The 24,146-nt window shown below is 49.3% G+C and overlaps 10 protein-coding genes across 21 annotated transcripts; 6 read left to right on the top strand and 4 right to left on the bottom strand.

Moving 5' to 3' along the window:
• Positions 1–209: 209 nt before the first annotated feature.
• On the top strand, positions 210–971 carry H257_18482 (hypothetical protein; the record flags this gene model as incomplete). Its single annotated transcript, XM_009847542.1, has 1 exon — positions 210–971. One exon carries the CDS (start codon positions 210–212, stop codon positions 969–971), a length of 762 nt encoding a protein of 253 aa, XP_009845844.1.
• Positions 972–1,034: 63 nt separating this feature from the next.
• On the top strand, positions 1,035–1,475 carry H257_18483 (hypothetical protein; the record flags this gene model as incomplete). Its single annotated transcript, XM_009847543.1, has 1 exon — positions 1,035–1,475. The coding sequence occupies one exon, from the start codon at positions 1,035–1,037 to the stop codon at positions 1,473–1,475; it is 441 nt and encodes a 146-aa protein (XP_009845845.1).
• A 419-nt stretch (positions 1,476–1,894) lies between these two features.
• Positions 1,895–3,265, top strand: H257_18484 (hypothetical protein). Of its 6 annotated transcripts, none has more exons than XM_009847549.1 (7): positions 1,895–2,118; positions 2,176–2,274; positions 2,357–2,403; positions 2,451–2,639; positions 2,688–2,937; positions 2,995–3,143; positions 3,191–3,265. In XM_009847549.1, exons 3-5 carry the CDS (start codon positions 2,380–2,382, stop codon positions 2,841–2,843), a joined length of 369 nt encoding a protein of 122 aa, XP_009845851.1. In that variant the 5' UTR covers positions 1,895–2,118; positions 2,176–2,274; positions 2,357–2,379; the 3' UTR covers positions 2,844–2,937; positions 2,995–3,143; positions 3,191–3,265. The 6 variants fall into 6 exon arrangements, with proteins under 6 accessions (XP_009845851.1, XP_009845849.1, XP_009845847.1 ...); XM_009847547.1 differs by having other exon boundaries at positions 1,895–1,959; positions 2,010–2,118; positions 2,176–2,403; XM_009847545.1 differs by having other exon boundaries at positions 2,176–2,403.
• A 783-nt stretch (positions 3,266–4,048) lies between these two features.
• On the bottom strand, positions 4,049–7,031 carry H257_18485. Of its 2 annotated transcripts, XM_009847550.1 has the most exons (7): positions 6,862–7,031; positions 6,748–6,818; positions 6,525–6,682; positions 6,137–6,472; positions 5,413–6,074; positions 4,837–5,052; positions 4,049–4,766 (listed from the first exon to the last, which is right to left on the bottom strand). In XM_009847550.1, the coding sequence occupies exons 1-7, from the start codon at positions 7,012–7,014 to the stop codon at positions 4,098–4,100; spliced, it is 2,265 nt and encodes a 754-aa protein (XP_009845852.1). In that variant the 5' UTR covers positions 7,015–7,031; the 3' UTR covers positions 4,049–4,097. The 2 variants fall into 2 exon arrangements, with proteins under 2 accessions (XP_009845852.1, XP_009845853.1); XM_009847551.1 differs by having other exon boundaries at positions 6,748–7,031.
• A 315-nt stretch (positions 7,032–7,346) lies between these two features.
• On the top strand, positions 7,347–7,793 carry H257_18486 (peptidyl-prolyl isomerase FKBP12). The gene has a single exon (XM_009847552.1). The coding sequence runs from the start codon at positions 7,390–7,392 to the stop codon at positions 7,726–7,728; it is 339 nt and encodes a 112-aa protein (XP_009845854.1). The 5' UTR covers positions 7,347–7,389; the 3' UTR covers positions 7,729–7,793.
• H257_18487 (hypothetical protein) lies at positions 7,351–9,078 on the bottom strand. The gene is made up of 5 exons (XM_009847553.1): positions 8,537–9,078; positions 8,354–8,468; positions 8,141–8,275; positions 8,024–8,083; positions 7,351–7,964 (listed from the first exon to the last, which is right to left on the bottom strand). Exons 1-5 carry the CDS (start codon positions 9,025–9,027, stop codon positions 7,791–7,793), a joined length of 975 nt encoding a protein of 324 aa, XP_009845855.1. The 5' UTR covers positions 9,028–9,078; the 3' UTR covers positions 7,351–7,790.
• A 69-nt stretch (positions 9,079–9,147) lies between these two features.
• Positions 9,148–11,115, bottom strand: H257_18488 (hypothetical protein). The gene has a single exon (XM_009847554.1). It carries the CDS (start codon positions 11,097–11,099, stop codon positions 9,252–9,254), a length of 1,848 nt encoding a protein of 615 aa, XP_009845856.1. The 5' UTR covers positions 11,100–11,115; the 3' UTR covers positions 9,148–9,251.
• A 112-nt stretch (positions 11,116–11,227) lies between these two features.
• On the top strand, positions 11,228–12,855 carry H257_18489 (hypothetical protein). Of its 3 annotated transcripts, XM_009847555.1 has the most exons (3): positions 11,228–12,270; positions 12,323–12,528; positions 12,581–12,855. In XM_009847555.1, exons 1-3 carry the CDS (start codon positions 11,239–11,241, stop codon positions 12,798–12,800), a joined length of 1,458 nt encoding a protein of 485 aa, XP_009845857.1. In that variant the 5' UTR covers positions 11,228–11,238; the 3' UTR covers positions 12,801–12,855. The 3 variants fall into 3 exon arrangements, with proteins under 3 accessions (XP_009845857.1, XP_009845859.1, XP_009845858.1); XM_009847557.1 differs by having other exon boundaries at positions 11,228–12,528; XM_009847556.1 differs by having other exon boundaries at positions 12,323–12,855.
• Positions 12,856–14,970: 2,115 nt separating this feature from the next.
• On the bottom strand, positions 14,971–20,234 carry H257_18490 (STE/STE11/CDC15 protein kinase). 4 transcript variants are annotated; one of them, XM_009847559.1, is made up of 18 exons: positions 19,817–20,234; positions 19,626–19,764; positions 19,524–19,575; positions 19,359–19,485; positions 19,193–19,309; positions 18,625–19,128; positions 18,525–18,570; positions 18,354–18,472; positions 17,911–18,045; positions 17,761–17,859; positions 17,450–17,650; positions 16,933–17,146; positions 16,227–16,417; positions 16,108–16,176; positions 15,927–16,054; positions 15,778–15,877; positions 15,365–15,477; positions 14,971–15,274 (listed from the first exon to the last, which is right to left on the bottom strand). In XM_009847559.1, the coding sequence occupies exons 1-17, from the start codon at positions 20,198–20,200 to the stop codon at positions 15,370–15,372; spliced, it is 2,733 nt and encodes a 910-aa protein (XP_009845861.1). In that variant the 5' UTR covers positions 20,201–20,234; the 3' UTR covers positions 14,971–15,274; positions 15,365–15,369. The 4 variants fall into 4 exon arrangements, with proteins under 4 accessions (XP_009845861.1, XP_009845860.1, XP_009845863.1 ...); XM_009847558.1 differs by having other exon boundaries at positions 15,365–15,502; XM_009847561.1 differs by having other exon boundaries at positions 19,626–20,234.
• Positions 20,235–20,973: 739 nt separating this feature from the next.
• On the top strand, positions 20,974–22,272 carry H257_18491 (hypothetical protein). The gene is made up of 5 exons (XM_009847562.1): positions 20,974–21,068; positions 21,119–21,337; positions 21,391–21,546; positions 21,601–21,839; positions 21,895–22,272. The coding sequence occupies exons 1-5, from the start codon at positions 20,996–20,998 to the stop codon at positions 22,207–22,209; spliced, it is 1,002 nt and encodes a 333-aa protein (XP_009845864.1). The 5' UTR covers positions 20,974–20,995; the 3' UTR covers positions 22,210–22,272.
• Positions 22,273–24,146: the final 1,874 nt, after the last annotated feature.

A 24,146-nucleotide genomic window follows, 5' to 3' on the forward strand; every position in this document is an offset into this window, starting at 1 on the left:
GCGGACGATATCTGCAAGTGCGTTCGTTGTGTTCTTGGCCCTGCCACGATTGTTCTCCACAACGTGTACGCGCCAATTTCATATTTCAAGGGGTGTTTAGATCGAAAACTATTGTTAGGCTGCTACTTCTACGATCAGGCAAAGACGGCAGACAGCCTGCCCCGTATCCGGATGTTCTGTCCACTACCCGACTGATAAACGTCGTCAACATGCACCTTTTCGTCACACTAGCTAACCCTCCCGTCGCGGCGAGGAAGGGCAGTCGAATCCCTTTGGAAAGCTCCACTGTGGAACGACTGCCGATGTCTAGCCAAGACCTCACTCAGCCGGGTGCCCCTCGAGACGGTGGTCGTGTGCAAACGTCCCCCGTGCGACGTGACGCGGTAGTGACATCGGAAGTGACCGAACCAATGCGTCATGAGGCTGAGAGTTCCTTCATTGGTGAACACCTCCTGGATCCTACTGTCACTCGCGGAGTCTCAGACGGAGATGGCAGTATCCCAGGGGTGAATCTCGCCGATCTCAGGGTACAACTCCAAGTGCCGCATGAGAACGCGGGGAGGGCCTTAGTCGAAAGACCCTTTGGATCTACCGCTACAGCATGTCTGGCCCCGACCAGTCTTGTCAACAATGAGGCTGGTCACACGACTACCAACCGTGCACCCGTCTGTGATGAGCCTCCCAGAACGGGGGATGAATCAACTCCAACTCAAGAAAACGCAGATCCAGCATCAGGAGTGGTTGGAGCTGAGGAGTCAGCTTTCGATCGAGACTCGTCGAACAAGTCTCACCACGATCGAGTTGACCATGGGCAGTCCTCTCATGGGAGAGATTCGAATCACTCGTCCAGCAACACGCAAGACCAAACCGTGGACCACAATGACGATGCGAAGTCTAAACATGCCACGTCTGCGGTGGACAAGTCCGGCAAGCACACAAGCAAACCGCAAACGCTTTCTCTTGGCGCGTAGATAACGCTAGTACCGTTCAGAACCCCGACAAACGATCTGGAATACCTCCAATGAACATTCAGCATGGTGAGGTCCGCGACCGGTCGTGAACTCACGGACGACGAACGAACGGCATTGTACCATCGTCTTCTACAGCTCAAGAAGAACGGCCGCGTCAGTTCCGGGGACATTAAGGAGCTCATGCGCACGTTCCATGTCTCGCAACAAACCATATCCCACATTTTGCTCCGAGGATGCCAGACGGCTGCTGAGACGGGATGCGCCAAGGTTGCGTCAAGGAAGAAAGGTCGCTGTGTAAGTACGATGGTGACAGCGTACGAGACGTCGTCACAAGTGTGCCGTCGTACCGACGATCAAACTTCCGTTCATTGGCTGCTGCAACCGGGGGATACCCAAGACTTCGCTGTGGAATCTCATGCAGGCCAACAAGCTTCGCCGCCGTACGAGCCGTGTGAAGCCCATGTTGTCCGTCAAGCAAAACTCCGATCGCTTCAAATTCGTTAAGAAGTTCGTGCAGGCGGGTCATGGTTGGTCTTGGACTATGTGCACCTCGATGAGAAGTGGTTCTACATCACTCAATTCAATCGCCGCTACTACCTCTGGCATGATGAACCCATTCCCCAACGGAAGGTCCAATCCAAGCGCCACATCACCTTCGTGATGTGGCGCTTGTTTGAAAGTCTCTGGGTAACCCCCAATGTGAGCAGCACATCATGCAGTACCTGGTCGTAATTTTTGGATTTTGAATAGAAATACATTACACATATGGTTTTGGCCGAATCCTTCATACAAATACCAGAACATTTTACGTCGAAGTACCCACGAAAAAAGTTCACACAGGTATTCCTGAACGGAGGAAGTACTTTGATTGGGCAATGCAGAAATACATGGATTTTATTGGTTCAAATATTACTCCTGAATTTCTGGCATCTGAAAGCCTTGGCGCTGAAGCTCCGCGTAAGCATCATGAAGAAGTGACACAGGGCAGGTAAGGTTCTCCATCAGAGTTCCAGCACGCCTCAGTGCTTGTTTTCCAAGGTGGGGCAGCTTAAAGTTGTTGTCACCTTGGTGCTGAATCACAACAAGCATAACGGCCTGGAGGGTGAGGAAGACGTCTACAAGCTTGTCTGAGCTCTGAGTTTCAAAGGCAAGCAAAGAAGCCTTAATCACGTCATCCAGATCAACTCACCATCTTGTACTGTAGGCTTTAAATCGACGCGAAGAACCCAGGATCAAGGACGTTTAAGTCGGGAGACTGTTTGGAGGCTGCCAGGACACAGCAAACGTCCATCCATCGGTTGAGGCAAGGCGAAGAAGCAATGCGTTCAGAATACGATGGGGTTTAGCGTTATCGTGCTGAAGGATGACGCGCTTATTGGCCTTAGGAAACTTCGCCTTGATCGCAGAAATGACCTTGTTCATGACGAAGATAGTACGTCTCCGATGTCACAGCCACCAACTGAGTAACCATTGTTTCAGCGCGACGGTTGCGTGAGTTTCGCGCTGCGGGTACTTGCTCCACGAAGAGTCATATCCCGATTTTTCCGTCGAAGTCAGAGTCGCGCTCAATATCCCATCGAGGACATGCAACGGCGGAAGGAACATGACTTTTGGGAGAAATTGTTTGGACTTGCAACTGCGACGCCGAGGTATTTCGCGTTTGGTGAGGTAAACCTTGCGACTGTCCTTATCTGCATTGAACCATTTTTCATCTAGGTGCACGACGTCCCACATATTGGTAAACTCAAAGTCATCGAGTTCGCCGGCTTGTCCCGTGGCCTGAGCGAGCAGGGACGGCGCATAACGCTGGACATGCGAGCTACAGAACCAAATGCGTTGCAGCTTATTGGCATCTGTCAACAGTGGTTTTAAGCGTGAGGACTTGCGTTGGAGTCTTCCAGACTTCAAGCTTCGCGGCGAAGTTCCCATTGAAAGCCCGCTTGCTTCTGACATGTCCCGAATCGTGGTACGCTGTGCCTGAGGTACTTCCTCTATAGTTGCGGTAACCTCTTCTTGAGTGTAGACGCGTCCAGGTTTCCGCGATTTCACATTGCCGGTGGTCGTGAAAGCTTTCCATACTTTGGATACTGTAACTCTGTTCACGTTGAAATGTGAAGCTGCATAGCCGAAGGCGCCACGAGCCAACTTGCCATTGACCAAGTTGTCCTGGAGGTACCGCACCACGGCTATTTTCTCGGTCTCGCTAAGCTCGTGGCCAGTGCGGATCACTGCTGTTTCCATTGCAAGTCGAAAATGGACATTTTTTAAGATTAAAAAAAAAGTTTCGTTGCCCCTTAATCATTGGCCATTTTGACCGCTTGCGCTCACCGGACACTACCCCCAATTTTCAATTTTCTTTCTAACTGGATTCACCCCATCAAATTAGTATCACCGCACAGAGGAAGTATTATATTTACAATCACCTCATTTTAGACGAATGGCACACGCTGAATGCACCGGATTTCGAAGCTGAAATTCTGCACCTGCAGGTAATTATTAATATACGCACTCTGTAGTACTACGTATTTCCTTTTACCCAAGTTTGGACTTTTGTGCTGATTCTTTGCCAAATCTATCGATCGATTCTTTTGACTTTTGTATGTAAGAATCGTACAGTACACCATAAATTGGCCATCTACGTTGTAGCAACGTTATTACGTACAGTTGTAGGCATGACCGATGAGTTTTAGCGCGGGGTGTAGAGTTAGAACACGGACCATCCTTGTCAATACTGTAGTGTTTATTCTAAACTGGAGTGACATCGAGAATGAATCGACAGAACCACATGTACAGAAGAATCGGCAGATCCAGTGTCACACTAATTGAAGTCATACACTAATTCGATGTTGATTTGGAAATTTCATTGGCTACTTGACGAGAGTTCTGGGTTTTGATTGGTCGGTCGTATATCGATTGTGTGTCGATTTGGTTATTCTGCTCATTCGATTGAGCACCACACTCCAATTGCGAATCTACAATAGTAGCAGGGTAGGTAGTATATGATTTCGTAGTACTACTATACTACGAAATGTCCTCGCTAACGTTTTGGTGTAGGAGAGTTGGCGATACAAGCGAAACGATAGCATCGATATATATATATAATATCGATGGTCTGCATTAAGGATATTACAATTGCGGAGTCCTCGTAAGATTCTTGTTCTTTTCTTGAATGAACCGCGACATGTACTCTGTCGCACGGAACTGACTCGACTCGAGCACCCGCCCGACCCAGTTGTCGACATCCGTGGGACTACCCACAACGTCCAGCAGCGTCCTCCTTTGACTGTCCAAGTCGTAGTGCGTTCGACAGAGGACCTTCCCCCCTTCGTACGCGGCCGTCCACTCGTCCGCATTGCCGTACAAAGCGGCCACGCGGTCGGCAAACTCGGCCGGCGAGTCAGCCACCGCGCCGCCCCATGGCTGGTTGGGGTGGTAGTGCATACCTTCGGCCCCCACCGACGTCGACACGACGGGGGTTCCCGCGGCCCAGCTGTCGATGATCTTGCCCTTGATGCCCGCACCAAAGCGCAGCGGGGCCAGACTCACTCGGTACGAAGCCAGTGTTTCGTGCACGTCGTCGCAGAACCCCATCACATGCACGTTCATATGTGGGTTGTGCAGGCTCTTGATGGCCTTGGCGGACGCGTACGATCCGTACATGTGCAGTTCCGTATGTGGCGGGAGCGACTGGCGCATCGTGGGCCACAAGGTGTCCTTGAGCCAATGCAGTCCGTCCACGTTTGGAGCATGCTTGAAGCTGCCAACCACCGCCACATGCCGACGATCCTTGAAATTCTATCGCCACACAGACACACAATATATATGACACAAGGTATGCGCGATGGTGTGGTGGATACAGTATTACCAGTGGGAACTGGTTCAACTTGTCATCTGGGACGATGTAGTCCAGCTTGCGCAAGCGACGAGGTGGCACGTCGAATCGGGTGGTGAGCATGGTCTTTTCAAACTCGGACACATATAGAGTCACGTGCGACCGGTACACACTCGCGAGTTCCCGCAGCACCACCGACGCCACGGGCTCGACATCAATCGACGGCTGCAGCGTCGTTCGATAGTCTTTCTATAGTACATGATATATTGTCAAATCGATTTCCGAAATTCGAGCCCTCAGCAGAAGATCGAATTTCTCAACGAGAATGGATTCAAGAATCGCCAAAACAACCAATAAAAAATCACATCGTGTCGAATTTCTGCCAATCCAAACGTTTAATTCGGTCCAGTCGTTCCGCATTGGACAAAACCATATACTAGTATATACTAATATTTGTATAGTATATTTTGTACAAGCTTATATGGGATCAAATGAATTATTTGGCAAAATGATCCACAAGTCCAAATATTTGGGCGCAATGGATAATATATATAGAGGACAGATTTGTCTACGCATTTAATAGAGAATAGGTTGTTGATACTCTAGTACCTTGTCCGTGCACACGTGAAATTCGCGTGCTTTGCGTAGAAAGTGCACGTCCTGCAAATCCAACACGCGCAGCGCGTGAGGGGCCAACTTGGTGACTTGCCAGCCATACATTTCTTCGGCAATATACCGATCAAAGAGGGCGACATGGACTGGAGTCTCGCGGGAACACATGAACGCTTCAAGCGCCTCCTCTTTGTTGGGATCCACTTGCTCGCAGTGCACCCCCGTCGCAGCTAACGCTCTCGTGTGGGCATTGAGTCGGCTCGGGGAAATGCACACGACGTCCCATCCTTCGTCCAGGAGGATGTCAATCATGTCGCATGTCCGGACGCCGGCCGCGGACGACGTTCGCTCCGGCCACACACTTCCCGCGATCAAAATGGCCTTCCCGTTCTTCTTGCGTAACGGTATCACAGGGTTTACGGGTTTGTCGAGAATGATTGTGGGTTTCTTTGGCATTTCCAACGGCTGGTACCATGTCGGGTCCATGTTGGCGGCGAGACGCGCCTCCAAGTCGAACGGTCCTGGCAGTCCCTCCGGAAAGGTACCCTTGACCAACTCGTGAAAGTACCCCACGGGATCCCGCTTTGTAGATGCACACAAGTGCTTGAACCACTTGATCCCGCACGACACATGCCCTCGCTCTTCAAACACGATTTGGGCTACAATACCCCAGCAAACACTACTATTACTATCCACCGATACTACGAAAGAGTAGACGTACCGACAATGTCGGCAGACTCACGATCACCCAGCGACTTCAACTTGTGCACCAGACGGGGCCCCGCGTCCAGCCCGCGGGCTTCCTGCACTAGCGGAATCACGGCCAGACGCGCCGCGAGGCAGTTCTGCGTATTGTGGGCATGCGCGAGGAGGGCTTGGTGGGCTGGGAGCTGGCCGTAGAACGACCCGAGCTCGTGCAGGCGTCCAGTGACCAGCTCGAAATGCCGCGCTTCGTCGCAGGCAACGTTGAGGAAATCGTCGTAAAACGCGCGTGGGAGTTCACATAAGCCGTCGCTTTGAGATGGCCCGAAGCGAACGATCGTGTCCCAGTAGTTGTCTGCAGTGTACACATGTCAATGCATCACTCCGTGAGTACAAGAACAACAAACCCATCGCGCCGAGCTCGATATGCGCAAGTGCGTGCAGGATCGCGACGGGAATGGGAAACCCTTTTTCGCTGGGCATGTCCTTGGGGTCGTAAAGCAGTGGCTGTGGTGGTCGCGACGGAAAGTCTGGCGGGTTGGGCGACCAAGTTGAAGTGTGAATTCTACCAACCAGAAGCGTGTTCATGCGTTTGTTTGGAGATAATGCGATGCAGTGACACGAACGTACAAGGGTAGTTTGCCGGTTTGCCACAAGGCTTGCACATTGAGGCTTTGCAATACTTTGTTGGTTGGTGAGCTCTATCAACAAATGGAGCGGCTGCATTATGGCCTCGCGGCGTACCTCGCGCAGAATTCGTTCGCCTCCCTGGACAAGAGACATCGGTATGCTAGCTTGATGGCCTTCACTGAAGCTTCTTTGACCGCTGCATGCCCATTGAATGCATCGTTCACGCTTGATGGCTTGGAAACCTGGCCGTCGCGCACGATGTAGCATCGATTGATCGATCGATCGTTGGTGTGAGTGACTCGCTCAAGATTGCTACCATATTTTGAGCGAAATTTGTTTTCGACACAGTTCTCCAAGGAATTTCGACCAAGATAGAAAGCTCAACGAGCAGCCGCACTTCCATCTCGCGTAGGGCAGTCCAAGCGATTCTTGCTCTCATATACTAGCATGGGGTCTACTTTGCTAGTGCCATTGATTCTTGCTCAAGGTCTTAGCCAACAAGAGATTGCATTATTGAACGATGTATGTCAGTCAAATATCTCACCTGAAGAAATCCATCGAAGTCACCTGTGAATTTTAGCCAATGAAATAGTAGTTCTCTCACGCAGCCACAGCCCTTTACATAACCACATCGACAACAACATGGGAGTGACCAAGGAAATCCTAACTGAAGGCAACGGGCAGAAGCCTGCCAAGGGCGCCCAAGTCACTGTCCATTGCACAGGATACGGCAAGGACCGCGACCTGAGCAAGAAGTTCTGGAGCACCAAGGACGCTGGCCAGCAGCCGTTTGCGTTCCAAGTGGGCTTGGGCCAAGTGATCAAGGGCTGGGACGAAGGCGTGTTGTCCATGAGTTTGGGCGAGTCGGCCAAGCTCACGTGCTCTCCTGACTACGCTTACGGCGCCCGTGGTTTCCCTGCGTGGGGTATCCAGCCAGACTCTGTGCTCATCTTTGAAATCGAAGTGCTCAAGATCGAGTAAACGTCATGCATGGCCATCGAAGGCTATATTCCATCGTGTATAATATATGCTTCGTGACTTCTTCAGTCGTACAGTGCGTCTACAATCTTGCGGGCCAAGTCTGGTCGATACTTGGACAGTTTTTCGCGAAGTTGTTCAATATCGTTTTTCAGGCGGCGCAGGGACACCCCGCACTTGCTCGGTCGAGTGTCGACGTGCACCGTTTCATACTTGCACAGCTGGGTGGTGAGCTTCGTCTGCGACATCGTTGCATTGAGTAGTCGTTTCAGTGGGGAATACCATTCAACGTACGTACCTTGATGTCGTCGAGTTGTTTGGCGTGAAACCCGAGCCATTGCAATGTCAACATGCTGGCCTGTTGGTTGCATGGGGATTCTCAGAGGAGCATATTTATTCTTGCCGTCTGGAGTACCTTTGTCAGGGTGGTGGAGCGCCCCAAAATGGTGATGGTGGCGCCCACGTACAAGTCCCACGCCTCCAATGGCCGCTCGTGGCGTCCGTTGATGTGGGAGATTGTGTACACGTTATCAAGGTTGCCCAGCACAAACTAACAGAATACTCATCACCAAGATCTCACCATTTTATCACGAGTGTGTTCTACTGTGTATACCTACCTACCTCCTACCTGAAAGTGCTTGGTGCTGATGGAGAAGTAAATGTCAGCGTGTCGCTTCTCCGTGACACTCAACCGCGTTTCGTTCCACGACGAATGAAAGCACAAAATGTCTAGTGTTTCCAGCCTATACAAGCATGAAACACAAACATCACAACATCGCCACCCCTTGGTTGGTGCTGTAGGTTTACGTACGACTTGGTCTTGGGCTGTCGATGCAGATCCACGGCCTTGGCGAACACGTCCTTGGACACATCGTCGTGGCGGCGATGGCGTTGGCTGCAAAAGACTTCGCCCGAGGCTGGCACGTCCCCTTGCTCTTCGTTCGTGGCAAAGTTATAGTAGTACTTGACATTGTTCCGCCGAAACTCCATCCACGCAGCCTGGTCGTGCCCGGGGGGTACTGTAGTCTCGGCATGTGCTTCCATGGCCTTTCGGATTTGACTCGTAAAGTACGCGTCGGCGGGGTGACTAGATTGAACCTCGTTCGTTTGCTCGTTCAGGTACATCGTTGGCGCAGCATTGTTGGTCACTTCCTCCACCCAGTTGGGCGGCAAGGGCGTCTCTACGGCTTGCTTGATGATCGGCAGTAGAAACGGGGATGCCGCCAAGTCCACGTTGTAGTACTGCGCCATGTTGAGCATGTCGTTAGGTTGCAACTCCCTCAATGCCTGACCTTTGCTCATCCCGCCGCCACGGACACACAACAAATGGGAATAGTATGTGCTATTTTGGGCGCATTCGTATAACTAACGGCGATTCCTCTTCGTGTTTTGTAGCCAAAAGTCAACCAAGGGGCGCCAATGCATGTAACAACATTGCAAGACATCGACGATCTCCCAACGGCAGCATCGACATGACACGCATAACGTTACGGCTGTTCATAATAACTTAACTGGTGGCTTTGATATCACAGGAATGGAAACAGGGGGGACTCTTCCATGGGCGCCTTGGATGGAGCGGATGGGCGAAGGAATGGCGTCGTGTGTTGATTGCTTGGGGGCACATTGGTGAACGATCCAGCGTGGCCGAGTGAAGGAGCTGCAGAACTGGGTTGACAAAGGGGGTCCAAGCACTGGAACACGTCCAACGAGTTGTTCTCCTTCGTGGTGTAGACGTTGCCAAGACCGTTGGTGGTGGTGGTGATCGATTGGGAAATGTGAAGGTACTGGTGGGGCGCCGTCAAGTGGCTTTGAATCGACCCAGACGAATTTGGCTGCTTATACGTGGCAGCGCCAGGGAACAACGTCGTAGTTTTCGTAGTGTTGACGTGGGTATTCCAATTCGACGCGGCTCCCGTCATCACTGGGGGGTTGGCGGTTGTGTGGTACATTGGTCGAAAGCTGTTGTATTGCTGAATGACGCCTCCGCCGGCAAAAGTTGGCGGCGGCGGCGGCGGGGGGGTGGCTGCCGTTGAATGCATGGCGGTCTGGTTGGCCTCGACGGAGAAGCTGCTCATGAGGTGCAGCGCTTGTGAAATCATCATGTCCTCCAGGGCTTCCGAGCCCGGTGTGAGGAAGCGGGCGGGAGGTTCGTCGTCTGCGGTCAACGGGTCTGACGGCCCGTGGACGACTTGCGCTGTCGAAATGCAAATGGTCGAGTTGTTGTTGTTCGGCTTTGACAGAGATACGTGGGGAAGCGGGCGGCTGGCTTGGATCGACGGAGAAGCGTCACTATCGCATTCGATGTCGGACGACGGCGCAGTGCTTGATGCAACGGAACTGTGTTGGGACGAGAAATGAAACTCTGGACGCATGTCTTGTCGGGGGCTGGTGACAACGTACGCGTTCTTTGGGGACGGACTGCGGCCATGAGAGTCGCCTGGCGCCGACCGTGCATCGAAACGGAAGACTGGGACGGAGGCGGCTGCTTCGTCGTCGTCCTGGCTATTACGTTCAGAGGGATGATGATCCAGCGAACCAGTGGAAGGGGGTTCTTGGAGAGGCCGATTCATCTTTTCAAACTCGCGGAGGATCGAGTCGTTCTGCAGCACCATGTCTTCGAGCAGCCGTTGGTTCTCGGAAGCCTGACCAATGAGTTGACTCAGTAACCCCTCGGACAAAGTGTCCTTGCTGGAAGGGGCATCCCAGTGCCCACTCAACGCGTCGGCGTAATACGTGGGCTCTACTGGATGGAAGAAGCGGGAGTGCCGCGACGGGAATTGCGTTACGGGAGTCCCATCCAGGGCTGTGACCCATTCGTCGTGCTGTGTAGGGCACGTGTCGCGCGTGAAGTGTCGGCTTGAGTGGAAGTGACCACGGTCCAGAGGAACGTTGCTGCGAGGGTCGTACTGAACGGACATGTCAACCATCACGCTCTCGGACGAGTACTTCGCCTGACATCTCGAGTACGACACCACCGTCGACCCGTCAAAGCCGGGCGGGATTCCTTCGTTCCCGCTCAACGCGTAGTTGAACTGAGCCACGTCAAAGTGGGAGTCGCAATCGGACTTCGGGGATGAAGGCAGCAAGTCGATGATCGTGAAGCGCCCTTTTTGCTCCATCTTTCCTTGACGTATTCTCACGTGTTGCGTTCCTTGCTGAGCCCGTGAAGGCACCGACGGATCCAAATGTTCGCCGATGATGCTCGATGCCCCATGACGCCCGACGTTTCTCGGACTGAACAAGACTTCAGGGTCGTCAGGAGCGTCCGTGACGATGAACCGCGTCGGTTTCTTCTTTTCCCCAAACGTGCGGCGCATGACGTCCCCATCTCGCGTCAATGGCGTCGTCGCCTCAGTCGACTCCTCTCGTCGCATGTCAACGAATTACGCAAGAGTACAGTACTTATTCCTACTAATACTAGCAGTCGATACAATTCGTTTGACGATTTATTTAGTAATGGCATGACTACTACTAGTAGTACTATGCCGCCTGAAGTTGCATCCGCACATTGGTATGGCAGGAGTGAAGCGTGTCCGCGTAGAGTTCGTGGACGACGCCGCGGCAGAGATGATGGTGGAATGGGGGTTTTCTAGGGTGGTGGTCCCAATCGACAAGTCTATGAAGCACGTGAGCGACTTATTGCATGGCATCGTCCGGCGCTTCGGGCTGTCGAATGGCGGGTACGACTTGATGTTGGGAGATTATGCCATCTTACCCAGCGACAAGCTTGAGCTCGTCCTTCAGCCTGAAGACAACTTGACGTTCAGAAAAGCGGCGGCGGCGCCATCGAAGTTGGTGACTGCGAAGCGCGAAAAACAGCGCCGTGTCAAGGTTCCGCGAGTAAAGCTGCCCGTCGTATCCGCGAAAGCAAAGGCCAAAACGATCGACGATCATCCAGAGTCAGTTCAGACGAAGCGAGCTGCTGTGGCGCCCAAGGCAAAGGCTGCTTCGAACAAAGAACGCATCGCGACACGTGTCCTTGCCAGCGAACCCATCCCTCCGAAGAATCGTCCGGCCGAGACCACGACTGGACGAGAACGAAAGAAGAAGCGCGCAAGACACGTCGACGTCGTCAGAGCCTCTCCTTCTGAACCAATCGCGCCGACCGCAATTGTACCGCCCAAGGAGACGTCGTTCAAAGCCGCTGAACCTCGACGAGGTCACTTGCGCTTCGATCCCGTCGGCACTGCCAACACCACCACGACATGTACGACTACCCCCGTGGAATTAGCAAGGTCGGTCCCTGTTGTCCGCGGTACAGCAGACCGACGAACCATCCCGCACGATCTTCAAAAGTACGGCCCTCGGCAAAGCACCAAGCGCCAGAACGGTGGGCCGCCACTACCTCCGCCCATTGCCGTGGAGCCAAGTAAACCCTCGCCACCTGAACCGATAAAGAGTGTGCCAGCAATCTCCAACGAAGTTTCTGAGCCACGGCCTCCGAAACTGGTGCTGCATGCTGACTCGTCCAATGAAGTGTGGAAGCGCAAGTACACCGTGATCGCGTCCGTCAATCGAAAACATGACGTGGACCCTACCAACAACGTACGACATCACAATGTTGCTGCTACTACTAGTACTACTACATGTGTACTAGGACATGATCAACATGGAGCGGTTTCCTGAGGGGGACATCTCGACGGTGGGCGAGAATGACGTGATCGTGTTCAAGACGGTGACGTTATGTGAGGTGCACTTTGAGCCCCGCGTGTCCGAGTGGAAGGTCGGGAGGGTGACAGGGCGTTCGACGGACCCCCACGTCGTGTCTGTCCAACTGTGTCGGCACTTCGACGCCGCCAACGAGTACATACTCTGCCCCCCTTGTCTCATATTTGGGCTGACGTTTTGAGTCTAGGGCTACGTGGCTCGACTGCGAATACGACGTGACTGCATTCAATGTGGCAGATTTCTTCCAAGTGCGACAGGTCAAGACAGCCAATCCCAACATTGTCGTCGCCGTTCCCGCTGAAACACCCTCCATGGAGGATCCAAATAGTGTGGATGAGACCCACGACTTGCTCGAGGCGCTGCGTCGCCGAAAGGAAGAGATTCTGATGAGTTCCGCCTCCGCGTAGTCGTCCATGCTAATGTTACTCATTATTGCAAAGTCGTTCAGATCTTATTCGCAAAAAGGTGCACTACCGTTAGTTACTACAACGGTAGTATGTTCACACACTTGTATTGTCCATTTTCATCCAGAGTTTTGGAGTCAATTTGCAAAATATTTTTCAAATCGATTTGACCAATAGCGTTAGAAAAGAGACAAGATATTCAGGTGGTGGTGGAACACTATGGAGAAAGTGGAAATAGTAAAACTTTCGGTGAAGAATTCAAGATGCGGAAATGATATACTTACTACTGTATTCAACTTTCGGAAGTAATTTCCAGAGATTCAGATAACGTAGATGGCCAGTTTATGGTGCACGGGTCAGTTTAAGGTTGGCCAACGGAATTGCATGATTTATGGAATAACAAGCTAATCGAATCACTATGGTGTAAGTCATACAGATTGGCCATCCTCAGGAGGAGACGTTTTACTATTAAACGCCTCGGTTCTTTCAGTTAAACCCACGAAATGTCACGTTAAATCATTATTGGTTACGACGTTTACCTGGTAATTAGGTTAAACGTCCTGAATAGTCCGGATACAATGGAAACGTTCGTACGGATAAGTGCTGCCAAAATATACTTGATGCTCCTTTTCGGCCATGTGCCTGGCTCCATTCCATATATATTTCCGTACAAAAAGGCCGGTTGATTTAAATTCTATTACTCGATCAATTTTTTACCAATCGAAAATCTGAACCGTAACTTCTGTTGGGCTTGTCCAGTTCTATCGTTTTTACGACCATGGCATCCAATACCCTGTTGAACTTGTACAAAAAGAACGCATTTGCAACACATTGCTCGAATAGCCTGCGATGATGCGTTTCGTGTGAAAACTTGTAAGCGAAATCCAATGCAGTACTAAATGTGGACGACAAAATCGTATGTATAGTGTACAGTCTATAATCTCCAATGCATAGTATTTTGTTTATATTCTTCATGGCGTACTCCATTTTATTATTACCTGAGATTACCCACAATTGGTCAAATCGAACAGGCAGTCTGACCAATCACAGCATGATTATGAGAAGCTATTCAACGTCGTTCCCTGTATTGCGATGTCCAAGGTATGTATTACATGGATAGATAGGTTAAGCCACCGGAGGAAGTCACCTTTTTTGCCTAGGACGACGAGCCTATGAATGTCGATTTCGTGAAGGTGTACCGACCCACCGAAGTGAGGCTGATGCCGCCGAGTCAGAACTATTCGAACATATTATCTGTAACGTTATCTTAAAACTTGAGACTCATTGAGATAGCAAGCCTCCTACTAGTATGTCAACGGCTCCCGAGATTCGGAATGTTATGATTTCCAATGTAGTATAGAGGTCGAGGGACGCAAACCGAATTTGTGGGGCAGAAAGTGATTTGATTGGCTAACGTTAGGAGATCCTCAAATCGAAAATCTAACCGTTATTCGATTCTCTAGTAACAAAATAGCGGTAACATAAGAACCAATTTACTGTTAATACACATCTGTGGAAGGTGGTTGGGGAGAACTTTCAAATCTCCACACTTAGGCAATTTTTTCAACCTCCGAAACTTGGAGATTGTAGCTGAGTTAGTGCTGTACTGTACCACCATATACCGAATATATTGTGCTTTGCAGTTGTGTTGCATGAGAAAAACAAGTAAAACCAAACAAATTTGATAGCAATTTAAGAATCAATTTACGACATGTTGTTATCTTGATCAACTCTCATTTACTGTACGAGTACGTGTTTAAGGTATTATGTTCTAGAGGAAACCCAATCCATTTGCATGGGTTATAAATATTGTCAAGTCGATTCGAAACTGGAGCCCTCAGCAGAAATGAATGTCTTACGAGAATGGATTAAAGAACCTCCTAAGCCAATCAAATCATGTTATGGTAAATTACAACCAATCCAAACGATTGACTGGACTCTGTCCCTCCGCATTGGGCAAAACCATATATATACTATTCTTTGTATAGTATAGGGTGTACAAGATTAAATTGGAATTGGATCATATGGATATCGAATGCATTTGACGAAATGACTCAAATTTGGGTGAAATGCACAATACCAAAGGAGTACTTGAAGCTACATTCTCTCCTTTCCGGATATTTCTTCCAATATTTTGGCGCAGTTTGATTGGTTCTTCAACATACCTTCTTTCAGTGAGTAGTCATGTGTGTTAAATTGAATTGTTACGTTAATAAAATATACTAAAACACGGAGGCCGACACGAGGATGGCCTGGAGCAGTTGCGACGCGATCTCTTGGATGAGGATCTGGTTGGTCTCTTGGGCTAATGCGAGGATGGTTGGGTGGATGTTGAACTCGACGAGGAATTGCACGGGCGCTGTGTGCGACTCGAATATGCACTTGAGCATCTTGAGCAGATTTTTCCGTACAAATGGCTTGGGGTAGCTCAGGCGATACAGAATCTCCATCACGAACAAGCTCGATCGACCCAGGGCCTACGAATATATATTTTTTCACACTAAGATATAGTAGGTACACACTGAGATATATATATCGTTTCTGGCATACAATGTTGAGTACATTACCTGGTTCATTCGCATGGACCGCGACAGAATTTCCAACAGCGACTCGAGCAAGTTTTCAAACTGATGTTCCGCCGTTCGAAAGCACAAGACGATTTGTTGAATGTGCTCCGGGGCTAGCAACACGTTTTCGATTTTTACCTAGAATAAAAATACTGTGACTTTCAAAGTTGCCAATTTTAAGGTATTCTTGAAATCGCCAACAAAATTGACCAAAGTAGTATGATTGGCTAAAATACAAGAAGGGTGCATACTGATTAGGCTAAAACGAATGAGTTTTAACATGCAAAATTCACAGATATACCTCTTAAACTTAGTTTTATACCATATTTCGAAGGTCCGGCGATTGTTGGAAGAAATTTTGAGTAGAAACACACAAATATTTATATAAAAAAGTAGGACTATGGATATACTACCGTGTCATGGACCAGCCAGGCAGCGATGGCCTTCATGGCGTCGATTTGCCAGAATTTGTCGCTCAGCAGCGTCAAGAAAAACGTTACGCCGTCGCATGCCCTACGAATGCCGTGAAATATACTCTATCACATAACCAGCCAAGGCCCACCACAAGTGCTCCCGTGCAGTGGCCGACGCCGAAGCCAAGTCGCACATGATGGGCAGCACAAACTGCTTGAGGGGGCTCCTGGTTTGGGTCACGCGTTGCAAGTACGGAATTAGCCCGGCTTGGGCAGCCTACCGAGTAGTAGTCTTAGGGTTTGCACTGAGATGCAGCATTTGCTGTGTACATGTGTTTGGCGGTTTCGGTTGATCCGGCACAGGTAAAACATGGCATGCAGCACAATGTTTTGAATGTCCTATGAGGAATAAGATACAAGGTGTCTGTAAACCCAAGCAAATGTCGAACCTTGATTTGAGGCGACGATTCATCCGTGAGCACTTGCACCAACGTCGGGATGGTGCCGGCCCGATCCAAATTCTCCAGCGTATTCGGCTCCATACTCATGTTTCGAATGCACTTGAGGATCTTGACCATCGCCATCGAGTAAGCGTCGTGCTTGGCGATGGCAGTTCCTGGGTTTAACGAGTACAGCAGCCCTACAACGACATAGTCGTACTAGTATTGTTGTGTGTATTCAAAACTGGAGCCACGTGCCGAATCTATCGATCGACACAACCAAATGGGCAGAAGAATCGGCGTTTAGCCAATCAGATTGCAGGAAATCATCGGTTCAACCAATCCTACTACTACCCGACTAATCAGTGTGTGACTTCAATTAGAGTGATGGTTTTCACCGCCGGAGTTTTTACACGTTTTCACACGCAAAATTCAGTGCAAAAAATCGATCGATGGATTGGACAAATCAGCATAAAGGTCCAAATATGGCTGAAAGGACAAAAATACGTCGTCGTATTGTATTGTGTTTATTCGAAACATGAGCGACATGGAGAATAATCAACCAATCAAATGAACCGAAGAATCATGAGCCAATCCGATTGCAGGAAACCATCAACATTCGTGTGTCACTTCTATTGTACAAAGTATCGATCGATCGATTCGGCCAAGCAGCACACAAGGCCAAACAAATATTTGGGGTAAAAGAGGAAAATACCTTCGAGCACCACCAAGTCACACATGTGCTCCTTCACAACGACATCGCCCTGCGAAAAAAGCAGGAAAATATCGCAAATCTTGTGCAGTTCATCCACGAGTTGCATCGTATGTTGCTTGAAGATGGCCAGCACCAGGCGGTTGTACACGGCAATCAGCTTGGGGAGGACCCCCAGCTTAACAAAGAGGCGGCACGTGTCGTTTTTAGGAATCGTCTAGCGTATCCCATCGGTGATGTATACTTCAGCCAGCATTAATACATTTAATGCATATATATATATATATATATTGGACATTTCGCCCAAATTTGCCAATTTGGGGGGGTTGTTGAAATCACCAAGAAATCGAGCAAAGAAAGTTGATTGGATAAAAAGGATGAACTTTAGTTGAAGTATGATGGACTAAACGAATGAACATTCAACAAAGATACCCCTTATAAACTAATATATAAATCATATCTCGCAGGTCCGGCGATTGTAGGACGGTTCGTTCAACAGGAAATACAGAGCGCACAATACCTGAATGGAGAAGGTACAGCTGATTCCAGTGAGCGCAATGCGATGCAACGAGTCGTCGTCGGTGCTCAAGAAGTTGGTCAGCAACGGCAGTCCTCCGCACGCGATGAACATCTGGAGCGTCCACGAGCTAGAAACGCACGCCTGTTCGACAAACTTGGCTGCCTCCAATCGAACGAGGCTGGCCAACTCTGGCAAGGCCACCTTTCAACGAATGTTAATATATATATCTTATATCTTATATATATCTTATATCTTATATATATCTTATATCTTATATATATCTTATATCTTGTATATATATTTGAAAGTACCGTGGCGTTATCAGGCGGGGTGACGACCAACGCCACGACGATGGGTAGCAGGCCAACCAGCGCCAAGTTTTCAAGGAACTTTTGGTTGTCCATGATTAACTACGACTCACAGGACGTTAACAGTTAGCAAATATATATCGATCGTCGCACCATATTCACGACATTCATCACTGCATGCAGCACGTGGAGCTGTTTCAACTCGAACGCCTCCACGAGGATGGGGATGACTCCAGGCTGGGCCACCAATTCTTGCCGAAGGGCGGCGTTGTGTCCACAGAGGTCGTGCTAGCATCATCAACGGTTGCTGACATTGCATGCTTGGAAGTCAATATTCGAAATTGAAGTGTTTGGGTGCTCAATGAGCAGAATCACCAAATAATTCGGCAGGTAATCGATATACGACCAATCCAAACCCACAACACTCATCAAGTACCCAATCAAATCATCCACTCTTCGACCAATGCAACATCGAATTAGTGTGCGACTCAAATTAGTGTGACACTCGACGATCTTTACATACAAAAAGGATCGATCGATAGATTTGGCAAAGAATCAGCACAAACGTCAACCAAATTTGGGATAAATGGACTAACCAGTTGGTGACACGCGTCAAGAACCACACGATCGTCCATCGACGGGCCCAACAGCGACAAGAGCTCCATCCCCCGCGCCGTCGCTTTGTTGGCTGTCTCGCGCTGTGACGAATCGAAAACTACAAAGTCCTAAGTACTCGGGGGATATATAGATACACTCGACTGTCGCACAAGGATCACCAAACGATGGTTCGGCAAACCCGTCCAAGCCGTTGTCCTACGCCTCCAATCATGAGCATCTTTTGAACGGACAAAGCACCAACGACCGTACATCTTGCAGCGACGACGACAGCCGACACCTCCATGACGTGGCGCCCTTGGACGCATCTTCGTCTTCGAATCCATCTCCAAACCCATCGTCGTTGTCGGCTTCTCGGAAATGATGCAATTTCGACCCTTCTTTGTGGCCCACGCTCGTGTCGCCCCACGTCCCAACCGTATCATGTCGAGTCTTGGTCGTAGTAGTAGTACTAGTACTAAGTGTACTAGAAGCAGGAGGAACGTCCTCGTCGGCCCAAAATGGATCGTGCGCGTCGTCGTGGGTCAGTTGAAACGTCGGAAGCGTCGAGTGGGAGGTGGTGGCGGCCAGTTTCACGAGCTTCAGCGGCGCGTTCGTTTGCAGGTCCACATCCCAGCTCTCGTCGTCGTCCTCGTGCATGGCTTCCAAGCAACTGGAGGTCGAGTCCCTGGTGATGGTGTCGTACATGCGAATGGTGTTCAGCACGGCCGCGCGGTCGTCTGTAGACGTCACGTTGTCTTGGACTTCTTGGGTGCTCTACGTACTATCGTCAACACATACATCATGGCAACGAATACTACTAGTACTAGTACTACAGTACCTGTTCCACCTTGGTTCGAGGGATCTGGCTGATCCATGGATGTAGAAGCAAGTCGTCGGCGGAGAGGCGCAGCCGCGGCTCTTTCATGAAGCATTTCATGATGAAATCATGCAGCGCCTACCCGTCAATGTCCATAAACAAACGCCAACAACCCAGTTAAATGTACCGGCGAAATCGACTTTGGCAGCGGCGGGTGGTCGTCCTGCACGATGCGAAACAGCGCGGCCATGGGCGCCAAGTCGAAGTACGGCGGTTTCTGCGTCAGCAACTCAATGATGGTGCATCCCACGCTCCTACATCCATGTGAGGAAGACTCGGGCGTGGCGGGTACCATATGTCGGACGCGGACGACCACCCCGCCATCTCGATCACTTCGGGGGCCACTACGTGCTTGAACGATGATACTGACTCGTGGAAAAGAGTCACGACGTACTCCAATACGGAGATCCCACGACTGAATTCGACTTCTGCGCCTCGTTCAACTTGATCGCGACTCCAAAATCGGCAATCTTTACCAACCCGTCCTTGGTGGTCAAAATGTTGGCGCCTTTCACGTCGCGATGCAACACGCCCTAATGAGTCGTATTGCAAAACCATACTGGGTAGTAGGACGTTGTAGTTTACTTGGGCATGCAAGTAAGCCAAACCGCGCAACACTTGGGTGATGTACATGGCCACGAGCGTCTCGGAGAGCGTTCCGAACTTCTTCATGAACTGGGCCAGCGACCCATTCTCCATGTACTCCAGTACGATGTACAAGTAGTCTTCCTCCTTGATGGTGTTGTAGTACTTGACGATGTTTTCGTGGTGCAGCTTCTTGAGCAGCTTGATCTCGCTCTCGATGGCTGCGAGCTCTTCCTTGGCCATGTCGATCAGGGACACCTGCTTGATGGCAACCGACTTGCCATTTCGCAGGTCCAAAGCGCTGAACACTGTTCCGAACCCTCCTTTGCCTATCTCCAGGCCCAACTGGTAGTGGTTCCCCACGATGCGCTCCCTGCGCGACATTACAGTACTGCTCCGACTTTGCAAGCGGTCAAATTATTCTCGATTAAGATCTACCGATCCAGATGTATCACGTCCACATGTTAATTCGTTTCCATTTGGATTTACACTTGGTGTTTATATGCAATCTTAGTACAAGTTCATGATAGCGGGTCATTAAAATATTATCGTTTTGAACAACCAGTAACGTTAATATCATTATCCAATGGAGCAAATACTGTATATAATCCGCAGGTTCTCCTATCGAATAGCCTGTCAAATACTGTACCCAAACGCCAAGGAGGATACGAGGACGGAAACGAAGCTACAGTAGATATTATTGTCAAGTCGATTCGAAATTGTAGTGGGTCCAAATCGGCAGACAATCGATCGACCCAGATCACTATTCAAGTAGCCAATCAAATCACCAAAGCAACATCGAATTAGTGTGTGACTCAAATTAGTGTGACACTCGACGATTTTTACATACAAAAGTCAATACAAAGAATCGATCGATAGATTTGGCGAATCAGCACAAAAGCCCAAATTTTGGTTAAAAAGGCAATACAGTACCAACAACCAGTCCTGTACTACCGTACTCTGTATGGATTCGTCCAGGTGAGAGAATCTATCAATGAAACGTCAGCACTGTGGGTGTTATTCATATACATATTAATACTCTCCACAGGTATTAATCAATACTACTATATACTTCGTAGTACTTATTGGCTAGACCAAGGTGAGAGAATTTCTCATGCGCCAATGCAAATAAATCTCTATAAATAGACCCCGTTTTACTACGATCACATTCAAGCACGCATGGTGGCGCTTCACCCCGAAATCGAGAAGAGCGAGGTCGACGCCTTATGCGAGCTATTCTTGGCCCTTGGAGGTAACTATTGCAAATAGCAGTGTGCTGCGGGTACCTAATGTTGCGACTAGGAACTCGATGGACCAACAGCACTGGATGGACGAAGTTCGACAATGCCGAGGCACTAAGATCCGGGTACGGAATGGCTTGGTATGGGACAAAATGGAGCAAAGGGTGCGTCATTTCGATCGACTTGCGGGGCAACAATTTGCGAGGCACATTGCCTGACGTTTTTTCCAAAATGAACAAGTTGCAAGTCCTGAATCTTGGCAACAACCCTTTGGTTACTGGTTCGTGGTGTTGTTGAACCAAACTACTAGTATGTTTTGATTCGAACGAGTAGGACGAGTGCCCCATTCCTTGATGAAAGCGAAACACCTGCAGTACTGCTATTTGGATGGAACACAAGTGTTCGACATCGTTGCGTCGCATCATGCTTATGACTTCCACATTACAAAGTACATTTCAAGCTCCAAGGCATCTGTCCGCGTTCGCATTCGTATGAAGCTGCCTCGATGCTTTACCTGATCTAACGTTATCGTGATGACGTTAGGAAATTCGACCTGGATCGCAGATGTGACGGAACAAGAAATGTATCTCGTTTCAACGAGCTTGCAAGCCGCAAGGGCGCCCCCCAGGCCCAACGTCATCCAAAGGACTGCCCATAACGCAACTGGCCCTGAACGAGTTCACGCAGCAATGACTTTGCAGCGGATTTATCGAGAGTCCAGGGCACGCCGCAAAATTCTGAAGCTATCCGCGATGGTCAGCGAAGTCGTTCAAGACGTCGAGGTACGTGATACAGTAAAAGGAACTTAAAATACAATACCTATGATTTTGACTTTAGGATATCAAGTCAACACAAGCGATGAACAGAATTTCGATGTTGGGAGCTACGACATCACTGATTCATGCCGAACTGAAGCGCCGCTATGGAAGCGAATCCTCAACCCACGTCTGCTATCGTGGTTTGTTCGACGAGTACGACCAAGAACACACTGGGTTTGTGCATTCAAAGGACTTATTGTTGCTGTGTGGGGATTTGGGCATACCAATGTCACCTCAAAGGTTTGAGATCGCAATGAAAGAGATGAATACCCCTAGTCATGGCAAACTGAGCTTTGAAGAACTCTGTCATTGGCTTGACAAAATGGAAAAATAAATACTTGTTTGTGGAATTCGTAAGGTGACTTCGTAAATGCACAAATTCAATTATCAAGTTCCCAGAGTCTCAAAGAAATCGCGCCAGCATCAGCTTAATCGCGTTGTTTGGGCATACCTAGTATATATCTCTAGCAGTTTTTACAAGAGTACAGAAACTCTGCACACAAGAATTAGGGAATCCCAGGTAGAAAATGGGGAATCATATGAAACGGTAACGTTACAAATACAGTAGTCCCCCGCAATAGATAGGGAACCTTTGTTGTCGATATGGTTTTAGAGGTTTTCAATTTACATAAGTATAAAGTTAAAAAGGCATGTTTCATGGGTAGCTCGATTCTGATTGGACAAGATTTAACATATGGTATTGGAAAGTGCTCGGATTAAAAAATGGACATCATATTCGGAGAGGGTTGATACCCTGGCAACCTCCAGAAGACAAAACGCACACCAACAATGCGCACATTACATTCCTCAAAGGTTGTTCATACTCTCGATCAACTCATACATCTCTTCGTCCAGTATACCCGTATGACGCCAGCAGTTAGAGTTAGTAGAGGTCCAGTAGGCGAGGTTTGTTGGCTGATTTACGTGACGGATGCACGTCCATGTGGTCGCTCTGGGTGTTGAGCCAACGAGACATAGTCGCATAGTCGACTTTTGGGACACACGTGGCAGCCCAAACGCATGCTGAGCCCAAACTCGCAATTCAAGTCCTCTCATGCCAGGATGGACTTGTGGTGCGTCAATAGTGAGCGCTTTTGCTCGACAGTGAGTCTCATGCGTGTCGAGGGTGACGGCATTTTGACAACCAAGTGCATTTTCGCAACATGTGTCGCTTGAAATTTCAATCAGCCTCTTTAAATTTATTTTGCGAGGATATTGATTTGCTGTGGGTTCCACTATATAAGGTAATTTCGTCCTCCACAGACCTCGAGGCCTACCTGCCGCTTTCCCGACGAGAGGAATCGATTGGACTTTCGGTGAAGTGCACGATTGGGGCTCACTCCTCGCCAAGGCACCGCCTGCACAAAATTATACACACGACCTCCGCTGCGCTGCGGTGCGCGCAATTTTGTGGGCGGATGATCTGTCGTCTGCTGTAACGCTGGGTCAATTCCCTTGTGTTTTGATACACGTGTGTGTCAGCATCAATTTTGCCCTTTTTGCGCCGTTCCCGCTGTCGCTGCATTTCAAGTTGCACTTCGAGTTTGCACTTCCCTGTTCAATCGAGGAGTTCGAGCGCTGGCTGCGAAGCCAGTATGGTAAATTCAAGAGTAATCTATTGGTTGTTATCTACTACCTCCAGACGGAAATAGACCGACCATTCGACAAAAATTGATGCAATTTCTGTACATTTTAAAATATGGAAATTCTGAAATTTGGTGCGAAAAGAGCAGAATCTATTGTATCCGATTGGCTCGAATCTGCAAAAAAAAACGTTGATTTGAGTGGAGCAAATTTAATTGAAGAAGTCAATACTCAAATCAAGATAAAATGATACGGATACAAACAAATTTATCCGAAATACAGAATGTTGGTATCTTTTGAGCGCCAAAACATGGCGCGCAGCCTCATTTGGAATGAAAGAACTTACGTCCGATCAACGCCGTGCTGTCGTCGACCACCTACTCCTCCGTGTAGTTGAAGCTCCATGCAAGCTTCACCACGGAGCAATCAAGGAGGTGGCCCAAATCTTTGGTCGCAATCGACACACCATCGCCGAGATCTGGAAGCGTGCGAACGTTTCCATCAGTGCGGAAGGCCAAACTTCGATTGTCTGTCACGACGTCGCCTCTCAGAAGAAAGGGATCGTAGGCCGTAAACAGAAATACACGGACCTGCCAGCTCGAATCCGCGCTGTACCACCACAACGGCGAACAACTCTCCAGCGCATCGCCCACGCGATCGGGATACCAGCGAGCACACTCAGAGACT

This window comes from Aphanomyces astaci, assembly GCF_000520075.1.
Source record: "Aphanomyces astaci strain APO3 unplaced genomic scaffold supercont1.169, whole genome shotgun sequence".
Classification (NCBI taxonomy): domain Eukaryota; phylum Oomycota; class Saprolegniomycetes; order Saprolegniales; family Verrucalvaceae; genus Aphanomyces; species Aphanomyces astaci.

Coding starts and splice junctions, on each gene's coding strand:
- H257_18485 (XM_009847550.1), bottom strand. CDS start 7,014: ATGCTACATCGTGCGCGACGGCCAGGTTTCCAAGCCATCAAGCGTGAA. Junction 6,683..6,747: donor CAAACCGGCAAACTACCCTT/GTACGTTCGTGT, acceptor TCTGGTTGGTAG/AATTCACACTTCAACTTGGT. Junction 6,075..6,136: donor TGAGTCTGCCGACATTGTCG/GTACGTCTACTC, acceptor GGGGTATTGTAG/CCCAAATCGTGTTTGAAGAG.
- H257_18487 (XM_009847553.1), bottom strand. CDS start 9,027: ATGAGCAAAGGTCAGGCATTGAGGGAGTTGCAACCTAACGACATGCTC. Junction 8,084..8,140: donor GCTCCACCACCCTGACAAAG/GTACTCCAGACG, acceptor TGCAACCAACAG/GCCAGCATGTTGACATTGCA. Junction 7,965..8,023: donor AACAACTCGACGACATCAAG/GTACGTACGTTG, acceptor ACGATGTCGCAG/ACGAAGCTCACCACCCAGCT.
- H257_18491 (XM_009847562.1), top strand. CDS start 20,996: ATGGTGGCGCTTCACCCCGAAATCGAGAAGAGCGAGGTCGACGCCTTA. Junction 21,069..21,118: donor GCTATTCTTGGCCCTTGGAG/GTAACTATTGCA, acceptor TGTTGCGACTAG/GAACTCGATGGACCAACAGC. Junction 21,547..21,600: donor ATCTGTCCGCGTTCGCATTC/GTATGAAGCTGC, acceptor TGATGACGTTAG/GAAATTCGACCTGGATCGCA.
- H257_18488 (XM_009847554.1), bottom strand. CDS start 11,099: ATGCGACGAGAGGAGTCGACTGAGGCGACGACGCCATTGACGCGAGAT.
- H257_18490 (XM_009847558.1), bottom strand. CDS start 20,200: ATGTCGCGCAGGGAGCGCATCGTGGGGAACCACTACCAGTTGGGCCTG. Junction 18,571..18,624: donor TGTCGTCGTCGCTGCAAGAT/GTACGGTCGTTG, acceptor TTGGAGGCGTAG/GACAACGGCTTGGACGGGTT. Junction 17,147..17,449: donor GCTGTACCTTCTCCATTCAG/GTATTGTGCGCT, acceptor GGGATACGCTAG/ACGATTCCTAAAAACGACAC.
- H257_18486 (XM_009847552.1), top strand. CDS start 7,390: ATGGGAGTGACCAAGGAAATCCTAACTGAAGGCAACGGGCAGAAGCCT.
- H257_18484 (XM_009847544.1), top strand. CDS start 2,335: ATGACGCGCTTATTGGCCTTAGGAAACTTCGCCTTGATCGCAGAAATG. Junction 2,404..2,450: donor CCTTGTTCATGACGAAGATA/GTACGTCTCCGA, acceptor CCATTGTTTCAG/CGCGACGGTTGCGTGAGTTT. Junction 2,640..2,687: donor GGTATTTCGCGTTTGGTGAG/GTAAACCTTGCG, acceptor TTTTTCATCTAG/GTGCACGACGTCCCACATAT.
- H257_18489 (XM_009847555.1), top strand. CDS start 11,239: ATGGCAGGAGTGAAGCGTGTCCGCGTAGAGTTCGTGGACGACGCCGCG. Junction 12,271..12,322: donor ACGTGGACCCTACCAACAAC/GTACGACATCAC, acceptor CATGTGTACTAG/GACATGATCAACATGGAGCG. Junction 12,529..12,580: donor CACTTCGACGCCGCCAACGA/GTACATACTCTG, acceptor TTTTGAGTCTAG/GGCTACGTGGCTCGACTGCG.